The 12021-nt window shown below is 41.1% G+C and overlaps 1 protein-coding gene across 1 annotated transcript; it reads right to left on the reverse strand.

The window, feature by feature from the left end:
- Nucleotides 1–10720: 10720 nt before the first annotated feature.
- LOC138894154 (uncharacterized) lies at nt 10721–11248 on the reverse strand. Its single transcript, XM_070178836.1, has one exon. The coding sequence runs from the start codon at nt 11246–11248 to the stop codon at nt 10721–10723; it is 528 nt and encodes a 175-aa protein (XP_070034937.1).
- Nucleotides 11249–12021: the final 773 nt, after the last annotated feature.

Raw genomic sequence — 12021 nt, forward strand, 5'->3', positions numbered from 1 at the left:
TTCACATCCTGCAAGTGTTTCAATGTAACCAACCACCATCAATTACCCGCCTTTTACCCTATGTCCGTTCAGATAATCACTCTATGATATATCCGTAATGTTTCAGAGTCACATTCATGATTTCACAAAAATTCATCTGACACCGTCCTACCCAAAAGAACCCTTTCCGAAACATACGACCATTCCTATAACAATTCCATCGGTTTCGTTCACTGTTGGATCTAGAACAACACACGGCCTGATTCCCGTAACACCAGGGATATGTAAGCAACTCAGGAACTAGGGTTCGACCCCCATTTTTTCCAAATCACATCATCCCTCATTTAATTCGGCCAAAATTGGTCATCATTTTCTTTACCCGACAACTCTTTCATCATTCCCGGGTAAAGAGGGGCAGTTGTTGATAACCGATTTTTCCCTCATATTTTTAAAATAAGTGTATATACTTTCAAAAATATAATTTTGCATCATTATTTAATGTACAAGATTTATGCGAGCATTTTCTACAATATTTCATAATTTTAAAGTTTTAAAATCAATTTTCTTGCATTTAAATTGTTCAAATATTTATTAATTACCCTTTAAATTATTTTGTGATGACTCAATCATCCAATTTATTATTTTGCACCCATATATATATTCTTCATGATCTTTTACTTTGTTTTACATAATTATATTTTTGTATTTTAGGCTATTTACATAATTTTGCAATAATAGCCTATGCGCTATGCATAATTACATTTGTTTAACATTATTTGTGCTAAAATCACATTTTTATATTTTCATAATGTTAAGTTATTATTTTTTAATCATTTTATTGTACAAGTAGTATTTTATTATCTATTAATTATTTTTATAAATTATTTTTTTAAAATTATTTTTCGTGTATTTAATTTATAGCCTAGTGTAAAGCCAATTCCGGACCAATTCAATGGCCCAAACACCCAAATCTCTGGCCCAACCCCCCAACCCCAATCCAAATGACCCTTTATCCCTGACCCAGTCCAATAACCCACCCCAACCTTTTATTTTTATCCTGGCCGTTGATCTCTTAAGATCAACGCCCACAATAAACCCATCCTTTTAATTACCCTAGACCTGAAACCCTTACCCCATTATCCCTGAGACGCCGCTTTGAATCCTCTCTTCTCCTCTCCTCAGAAACCCTAGCCGACCTCTCAATTTTCTCCAAATCTGTCTCAATCATGGATTCTTTCCATGATTTTCTCACCTTTTATGTGTTATCTCGGTACTACTTGCAAAGCTATGGTATCACTTAGTACTTGCCTAAACATGACAAGTACTATCTCTCAGAATTCGGCCATTCAACTTCAATCGCTTGAATCTGGACAGTATTTAGTCCATATACATCACGACCATAGCTATATGGGTCCGATTAGCCAAGATTTCTGTCAACTAGGGTTTACCTATATTTTTCCCCAATATGACTTTTTATTGATTCTGTATGTTATTACTTCCTTATTTGTGTTTGATTTTATAGTTTTCCTTTTTTACTTGTTCAATTTCTGTCACTATATAAACCCGTCCCCATTCCCTTTGATTTAGACTGGAATCACTATTTTTTCACTAAAAATTGGAGCTTTGTTCTGCTATTCCCTCATTCTCTTGTTCTGTATTCTGTTTTTGGCCGGCTAAAAGCCAAGGCCACTAAGATTCTATTATTCAACCTTCTCTTGGTGTGAGCATTACCCGGGGTTCCTTTGAAGCTCTTGGGAACTTTGACGCATTAAGATTCTGGGTTCTTGTGGAATTTTGTTCTTTATTATTGTCCGTTTAACTGGGCTCCTTATCGGAAGACTGGGTATGCTGCATGAAAATTGTTGAAGGCCCAAAGAGTGCTAGGTATTCCTTTTAGGCCTGTTGTGGGCCTACTATCATTATTTGTATATATTTATAATCATATTCATTATTGGGCCTGTAATAACTTTGTATAAACAGTTGGGGTGTTAGTAAAAAAATGGGGAATGAGTAGATTCTTAATATTTGCGTACAAAAGGGTAGACAATATGCCTATAGGACTCAGTGATTTACTTGCTATATATGCTATTCAATCACTATGTGCACTATAGAAATCAATCCATTAGGGGAAGCAGACACACACCTACTATCTGCTGGCAAACGTGAATTCAAAATGCTGCAATTATGCTCACTGCTATGCGCTACTAGAAAATCTGCCTATAGGAATAAATGTCACTGATTTCAATTCGCATCAGCACATTCACTAGAAATCGTGCCTATAAGATTTTGATTATTCCGTTTGCTACTGTTCACCTAGAAAATATGCCTATAGGGTTAAGGTATGACAATAAAATTGGCTCTAAGTGCTAATCGTTAGAGATCCTGCCTATAGGGTATAATTACTCGCCCTAATTTGTTAATGTTGAACTGCTCAAACACTATTTATTACTTATTCATGCTATTGTTAGAAATCATAAGTAATTCTGGGCCTTTTTCTCCAATAGATTTTACTGTCCTTTAATGCATAGATCACCTAGGCATAGCACCTATATGTTTAATAACTTGAAACCTGCGATCTCAATAATCAGCTAATAACAACTGTATAATCATGTCTATGAGCAACACCTTGCATCTGAAACTTCCTGTATGTTTTAATTCAAAGTCACCTAGAAATCATATCTATAGGGCCTAAGGTTCTTAATTCTGAACTTCCTAACCTGGACATTTGTTTCGCGTGCATTTGCTGCTTAAGTGTGGAGGCTAACTTGAGCCCTTAACTGCCCATATTTGAAGTCCAATGTGTTTTGTATGTCGCCTAGTTTTAACATTTTGAGTAGCCTAGGTAAAGTCTAGAGCTACCTAAATAGAGGTCCAAAACCTCCTGGACCATATGTATGGGACAAGTAATGCACCATAGGGCATGACTTAGAATTGAATTAGAGCGCTTTTAGGTAAACAACTTTATCATAATAATCGGGTAGCAGGAGATAATAGTCTGTGCCCGCTGAATAATATGAGTAACTCCCTATCCCAAGGGAGTTGCGAAATATTATTTATGTTGCACGGGGTGATCCTTTAGGCTAAAAAACATAGCCCCCCCTTCCTTTCTATGTTTGCTATTAGAATTGGAATAGTTGTATCTCTATATTCGTATTAAGATTTTTTTGTAATAAATTTCTCTAACCTTTATATTCTCTTTTGCTTATTTGATCACTTAGACTAATCCATATAATTTTAAGTTCAGTCGGGACCCATAGTTGTGGACCTCGAAGAGTGCCTAACACCTTCTCTTTAAGGTAATTTGAGCCCTTACCCGATCTTTGGTGGCATTGACTAGTCAAGTAGAGTTATCTGCTCAATAGGTGCCCTAATGCACCTTAAAAATCGTTAGGTGGCGGCTCTTCTTTTAGCACTCTATCTCCCACTCCAAAAAAGAGTTGTCACTATGTCGAGGCCCGCTTTCGCAAGAAAATGGGGCGCGCCAAAATGGAGAGGCCAGCCGATTGAGAAGACTGTGGGGGAGTCCGAGTCCGATATACAGAGTAGATACCCCTAACTTTTTACCAGACCAGGCACTTCTCTATGTCCGTTCGAGGACGAATGTTTCTTTTAGAGGTGGAGAATGTAACGACCCGATAGGTTATTTTGAGTTCTAGTCCTTATTTCTGTATTCTGAGGCCTCTCATAGATTCATTTGATGTTATACGACTTGCGTGCATGATCCGTTTTATTTTTCGAAAAGTTTTTACGCAAAAGTTTAAAGAAAATGTGATTTTTGTCTTAAAAACAACTTGAGTTGACCACAGTCAACGTTCTTGGTAAATGACCTCGGATCGGTATTTTGATGATTCCGATAGGTTCATATGATATTTTTGGACTTGTACGCACGTTTGGTTGGGGTCTGGTGTGACCCGACCATATTTCGGTGCATTATGTGAAAGATTGTAAAAAATGAGTTTTCAAGTTGAAATCCTCGTGTTTTAACGATGCATTCTTGTTATTTGAGGTTATTTTGATGATTTGAGGTAACGAGCGAGTTTATACGATGTTATTACACTTGTGTGCATATTCGGGTTAGAGCCCGAGGGGCTCGAGTGAGTTTCTAATCATTTTTGGCCTTGTGTGACTACTGATTTTTCTTCTGGTGTCTCAGTGCTTCGCAGTCGCGAAGCCACTCCCGCGATTGCGAAAGGGAACTGTGGGGTTAGGGCTGGTTCTTCTACCTGAACGCGAGGGTAGCCTCACGAACAAGAAGTCTTGGGGGGATTGACCTTCGCGAATGCGACAGACCCTATGCAAACGCATATTGTTGGGGATAATCTGGGGAAGGCAGGTGGTCTTCATCGTGAACGCGACCCTTGGGACACGAACGTGGAGGCTTGGATGGAGAATAGCCTTCGAAAATTGGATGGAGACTTCTCGAACGCGAAGTCCAATGGGCTTGTGTGCTTTGCGAACGCGAAGAACACCTGACACCCAGTTAAATGAAATCTGAAAGTCAGAATTTTGTCAGTCTTCACTATTTTTGAAAACTAGAGATCAGACTCGAGAGATTTTCATCCCAACTTCATTGGTTAGTACTTTTTAACTAGTTTTGATGTATTTCCATAATCACCCATTGATATTATCCTTTAATCTATGAATTTCATGAGAGAAATCAGGGGCTTTGGGTAGAATTTAGAGATTTTGTAAAATTGATATGTAGATCTCAGATTGAGGTCCGATTTTTAAACAAATCACATAATCGGGCTCGGGAGTTAATGGGTAATTGGGTTTTGGCCAAAATCTCGGATTTTGATCAAATGTACCTGGGGTTGACTTTTCTTAACTTTTCAATTTCATTAAAGATTGAGTCTTTTTCACTCTGGGGTAGTTTCTAAAACTTATTTTGAATTGTTTGAACTATATTTGGCTAGATTTGATTGGTTTGGAAACTAATTCTAAAGGGAAAGCCGTGATTAATTGTTGACTTTATTTCGAAAAGAGGTAAGTGTCGTGGTGTCACGACCCAAAATCCCAACTCGTCGTGATGGAGCCTTCACACCGGCTAGGCAAGCTGAAACATAATAATAAAGGGAAGAACAATAGAACATATAAATAATATCATAAGTCTGAAATCTCAATAAAGCCAAATACTGCTAATACAAGTACAACACCCCAAAAACTGGTAAGTATGGAGTCATGAGCACTACAACTGAATACAAGTTTGAAACTGGACAACAATAACAATGTCTGAACCATAGCAACATTATGTAAGAAAAAAGACAAGTCAAACTGCAGCAAAGGATGCAGCTCTACCTCGCCTCTCGAAGATAGTCCAACAAGAAAGCCTATGGCTGGTAACTGGTCCCCACACCTGGATCTGTATAATTAAGTGCAGAGTGTAGTATGAGTGCAACCGACCCAATTGTATTCAATAAGTATCGTTACTAACCTCGGCGAGGTAAAAGAAGAACGGATTAATAAATGATTCTAGCTATCATCTGTGTAGTTTCATCTTTTAAACAAGTACAAAACAATAAAGGAATCAAGTCATAAAGCACAAGAAGAAACATCTATGCGTGTGTGTGTGTACAGTTTCTCAAATACTCTGCTCAGTCAATATTTGGCATATAAAGATAATATGCAGTTAAATCAGGTAAATAATCACGAAAATTGCAAGTAAAGATGAAATGCAAAATCCAAACAAACACTGGCCAGATTTCCTGAACCTTTCCATATCCGTACCAAACCACTGATCAGTTTTCCTCAATATCCGCGTGTACACCATCAAGAGAGAAACATGAGACGGTGACGCTAGGGGCATGGATCCATATCCACACGCAAGCACAACCAATTCAACGTGCTACTTGCCCGGCGTGGCCACATGCTCAATATCATAATCCGCTCGGCGTGGTCACACGCATAACATTACAATCTACCCGGCGTGGTCCTAGGCACAACAACACAATCCGCCCGATGTGGTCACAGACATAACATCACAATCCGCCCAGCATGGTCACATGCACCCAGTCCAATCATATCATACAACAACAAATAAACAAGAATACATGTATGTAACGAATGAATAACAAATCTCATGCTCCTGGACTAGTATAAATGACATGCTAAAGTGTAGGCATGTGCAAAGTTTACTATCATAGATCAAATCGGAAATTTCATCACAGAATAACATTTATCTGTTCACTCAGGGATTAAACCTCTATGTAGTCTCAAACATGGCTCAAATAGTTCACAACAATGTCATAAATCTGCGAAGCATCATAGTTTAAGGTTTAACAGTCAATTCTAGGCTTATCATAGCCTGAGCACAACCCGAACATGAATAAATACTCCCAGTGTTAGCACATGGGCTCAAACCCCAAACATGTGCGCACCCAATAGCACGTAGCTATCATAATAATTCAGGCAACTAGTGCCTCAACCAAGAGATAAGATACTTAACTCAAGCAAATCAAATCACTCAGCTAGAAAGCCCTTCCCGCATGTATCAATCTCTGGGAGGCTCGAATCTAGCCAAAATAACACAATACTATCAATAAAAGCTATAGGAATTAATTTTAAATTATAAAGCTAAGATCTTTAACCAAAATAAAAAATTCAACCCAAAAGTCAACCCCCGGGCCCACACCTCGGAACCTGACAAAATTCACAAATTCCGAACACCCATTCAATAACGAGACCAACCATACTAAATCATCCAATTCCGACCACAAATCGAGCCTCAAATCCCCAAATCTTACTATTCAATACATGGGTCAAAAATCCCCAAATTCTAACTTAGATTCATGAGAAACAGGTGAAATAATCAATGGGTATTCAATATTCATGACAAAAAGTGATTAAAATCACTTACCTCTTCAATCTAGGTGAAAATCTCTCAAAATATTGCCCTAGTCCGCACTCCAAAATTCTCAAAATGAGAGAAGAACTCAAACCCTCAATTTTAAATCACTGCCAGAACTTTCGCTTCTACGGCTAGGAGGTCCGCTTCTGCGGGCCGCATCTGCAACAAAATATGCGTATCTGTGCAAACCACTTAACTCCCTCCCCTCCGCTTCTGCAGAAAGGGTCCCATATCCGCGCATGCATGCCTGCGGAGAAAATCCCGTATCTGCGGTCCAGCCCGCTCCTGCGCTTCCCTTCATCACAGAAGCGACCTCGCTTCTGCGGAGATGAACCTCGCATCTGCGATCCAACTGCACCCATTCACTTCCGCATTTGTGCTCATAAGGCCGCACCTGCGGTGCCGCATCTGTGACCACTCCCACCACAAGTGTGAACGCACCAGAACTGAAGCATACCAAAATTTCCTTAAGTCCATAATTCAATCCGATTTCAATCTGAATCACACCCGAGGCCCCCGTGACTTCGACCAAACATACCAACAAGTCCTAAAACATGTTACGAACTTAGTTGAAGCCTCAAATCACATCAAATAACATCAATAACATGAATCGCACCCCAATTCAAGCCTATTGAAACTAGTGAATTTCCAACTTCTAAACTCGATGCCGAAACCTACCAAATCAACTCCGATTGACATCAAATTTTGTACACAAGTCAGAAATGACACAACGGACCTACTCCAACTTCCGGAATCAAAATTCGAGCCTGTATCAACAAGGTCAAATCTTGGTCAAACTTCTCAACCTTCCAAACCTTCAACTTTCACAAATCAAGCCAATACGACCCACAGACTTCCAAATCCATATCCAAACACACTTCTAAGTTCAAAATTACCATACGGAGCTACCGGAACCATCAATACTCTATTCTGGAGCTATTTACTCATAAGTCAATATCCGATTAACTTTTTCAACCTAGGCTTCCAACCTTTGGACTAGGTGTCCCAATTTATTCCAAAACATCCCCGGGATCAAACCTACCACCCCGACAAGTCACGTAACCAAAAATGAATATAGAATAAGCAATAAATAGGGGAACATGGCTACATTACACAAGATGACCGACCAGGTCATCACATTCTCCCACTCTTAAACAAATGTTCGTCCTCGAACGGGTCTAGAATCATACGTGGAGTCTAAAATAAGTGTGGATATCTGCTACACATCTCCCGCTCTGTCTCTTAAGTAGCCTCCTCGACTGGCTGACCTCTCTACTGAACCTTTACTGAAGCTATATCCTTTGATCTCAACTTTCGAACCTGCCGGTCCAAAATGGCCACTAGCTCTATATCATAAGTCAAATCTCCATCTAATTGAATCGTGCTGAAGTCCAAAACATGAGATAGATCACCATAATACTTCCAAAGCAAAGAAACATGAAACACTGGGTGAATACTTGATAGACTAGGTGGCAATGCAAGCTTGTAGGCCACCTCTCCAATCCTCTCAAGCACCTCAAAAGGGCCGACATACCGAGGGATCAACTTGCCCTTCTTCCCGAACCTCATCACACCCTTCATGGGTGATACTCTGAGCAATACCTCTCTCCAATCATATATATAATGTCGCGAACCTTCTGATCCGTGTAGCTCTTCTGTCTAGACTGTGCTATGCGAAGGCGATCCTAAATCAACTTGACCCTCTCTAAGGCATCCTGAACCAAATCAGTTCCCAATTGCCTGGCCTCACCCAACTCAAACCAACAAACTGGAGAATGACATCGCCTCCCATATAAGGCCTCATAAGGAGCCATCTAAATACTCGATTGGTAGCTGTTGTTGTAGGAAAACTCAGCAAGCGGTGGAAATTGATACCAAGAACCCCTGAAATCCATAACACAAGCGCATAACATATCCTCCAATATCTGAATGGTGCGCTCGGGCTATCCGTCCGTCTGAGGGTGGAATGTTGTTCTCAACTCAACCTGTGTGCCCAACTCTCGATGCACTCCTCTTCGAAGCTACAATGTGAACTGCGTGCCCCGACCATAAATAATAGACACCGGCACACTGTGAAGACAGACAATCTCAAGGACATAGATATGAGCCAGCCGCTCTGAAGAATAGGTAGTCGCCACAGAAATGAAATGAGATGACTTGGGTCAACCAGTCCACAATCACCGAAACTGCATCAAATTTCTTCAAAGCCCATGAGAGTCTAACAACGAAGTCCATGGTAACACGCTCCTATTTCCACTCAGGAATCTCAAGTTTCTAAAGAAAACCGCCCGGCCTCTGATGCTTGTACATCACCTGCTGAAAGTTCAAACACTAAGCCACATACTCCACTATATCTTTCTTCATTCTCCTCCACTAATAATGATGCCTCAAGTCCTGATACATCTTCGCGGCACCCGAATGAATGGAATACCGCGAACGGTGGGCCTCCTCAAGAATCAACTCATGTAACCCATCCACATTGGGAACACGAATCTGACCCTGCATCCGCAACACCCCATCATCTCTAACAAAGACCTCCTTGGCATCACCGTGTTGTACCGTGTCCTTAAGGACAGGAAAATGAGGGTCGTCATACTGACGCTCTCTAATGTGCCCATATAAAGCAGACCGAGAAACCACGCAATCTAGAACCTAACTAGGCTCCGAAATATCTAACCTCACGAACTGATTGGCCATAGCCTGAACATCCAATACTAGCGGTCTCTCACCAACTGGAATATATGCAAGGCTACCCATACTCACCGACTTCCTACTCAAGGCATCGGCCACCACATTGGCCTTCCCAAGATGATACAAAATGGTGATATCATAGTCCTTTAATATCTCTAACCATCTCTGTTGCCTCAAATTTAGATCCTTATACTTAAACAAGTGATGCAGACTCCGATGATCTGTAAATACCTGACACGACATGCCATGGAGATAATGCCTCCAAATCTTCAATGTATAAACAATGGCTGCCAACTCTAGATCATGAACAAGGTCGTTCTTCTCATGGGGATTTAAGTGGCGAGAAGCATAAGAAATCACTCTACCCTCATGCATCAAGACACGCCCCATACCTATCCAACAATCATCACAATACACTGTATATGAACCTAATGCTGAAGGTAAAATTAGAACTGGAGTTGCGGTCAAGGTAGTTTTAAGCTTCTGAAAGCTCTCCTCACACTCATTAGACCACCTGAATGGGGAACCCTTCTGGGTCAATCTAGTCAAAGTTACAGCAATGGAAAAGAAACCCTCCACAAAACGGCGATAATATCTGGCAAATCCAAGAATACTCCGAATATCAGTAGCTGAACACGGTATGAGCCAACTCTGAACTGCCTCAATCTTCTTCGGATCTACCTTGTTTCCCTCGCTATATACCACGTGCCCCAAGAATGCCACATAGTTTAGCCAAACCTCACACTTGAAGAATTTAGCATAAAGCTTCTTCTCCCTCAACGTCTGTAGTACAATTCTCAGATGTTGCGCATGCTTCTCCTGTCTATGTGAGTACACCAGTATATCATCAATAAATACTATGACAAAAGAATCAAGATATGGCTGGAATACACTATTCATCAGATGCATAAATACCGCCGGGGCATTGGTCAACTCAAAAGACATCACAAGGAACTCGTAGTGACCATAGCGGGTCCTGAATGCCGTCCTCAAGATATCAGAATCCCGAATCTTCAACTGGTGATACCTGGACCTCAAATCAATCTTTGAAAACATTCTAGCTCCCTGAAGCTAGTCAAATAAGTCATCAATGCGAGGTAAGGGATACTTTTTCTTAATTGTAATTTTGTTCAACTGCTGATAATCAACGCACATCTGCATGGTACCATCCTACTTATTCTTTACAAACATAACCGATGCACCTCAAGGCGACACACTAGGCATGATAAATCCCTTGTCAAATAGCTCCTGAAGCTGTTCTTTCAACTCTTTCAACTCTGCTAGTGTCATACGATATGGTGGAATACAGATGTGCTGAGTGCCCGACACCAAGTTAATACCAAAGTCCATGTCCTTGTTAGGTGGCATACCCGACAATTCTGCAGGAAACACATCCGGGAAGTCCCTCACTACCGAAACAGACTCAATAAGAGGGGTATCAACACCAACATCCCTCACGAAGATCAAATATGGCAAACATCCCTTCCCAACCATCCATTGGGCCTTCATATATGAAATCACTCTTCTGGGAACATAGTCCAGAGAACCTCTCCACTCTATCCTAGGAAAATTCGGCATCGCCAATGTCATGATCTTAGCGTGACAATCCAGAATAGCATGACATAGTGACAACCAATCCATAATAGAATCATCCACCGACGTAGATACATGAAAAAGCATAACTAAAGAATCACGTGGCGTATCAAAATAACGAGCAAAGTATGATGACATGTATGAATAAGTGGAACCAAGGTCAAATAAAATGGAAGCATCTCTATTGCACTAAAACAATACATGTGATCACTGCGTCTGAAGCAACTACCTCTGGCTTGGCGGGAAAAGCATAGCACCGAGCCTGACCACCACCTGATCAACCCCCCTCAAGGGCGGAATCGAGCTGACAGGTCCCCACCTCAAGCTGGCTTTGCCTATTATTCCCTTATATTCTTGAGGGAGTGATTGGGATTAAGCCGCTTGGCGAAATGGGGTGGTGTAGCTGCTGGTGCCGGAATGATAGGCTGAGATCTCTACTGCAGAACCCTGCCCAATAGCCTGGGGCAATCTCTCTTGAGATGAATCAAGTCTCCACACTCATAACAACCCCTCTTGACGGGCTGATGACCCTGATAACCCGAAGAACTGCCTATAGAAACCTGGGAAGATGAAGCATGGTAAGAACTCTATGCATGAAATGCACTGAATGACGATTGACCAGAACGAGCATTGTAGGAACCATGTCTAACTGATGCACCATGATGAACTAGATGAGTCATCTGAGCGGGCCTATAAGGACGACCCCTGTTGTGATGAGACTGTCCTCCAGATGAAGCACCACTGAAACCACCAGAACCACGAGGGCTCTTAGCCTACCTCTCCTCACACTCCTAACTGCGAACCTTCTCTAGGCGCCTAGCAAATCAACCACCTCGTCAAACCTCGCACCCGATGGAATCTCTCGAGTCATGATGAAATGTAGTCCATAGTTGAGGCCATCAATGAACCTC

Source organism: Nicotiana tomentosiformis, chromosome 6, assembly GCF_000390325.3.
Source record: "Nicotiana tomentosiformis chromosome 6, ASM39032v3, whole genome shotgun sequence".
NCBI lineage: Eukaryota > Viridiplantae > Streptophyta > Magnoliopsida > Solanales > Solanaceae > Nicotiana > Nicotiana tomentosiformis.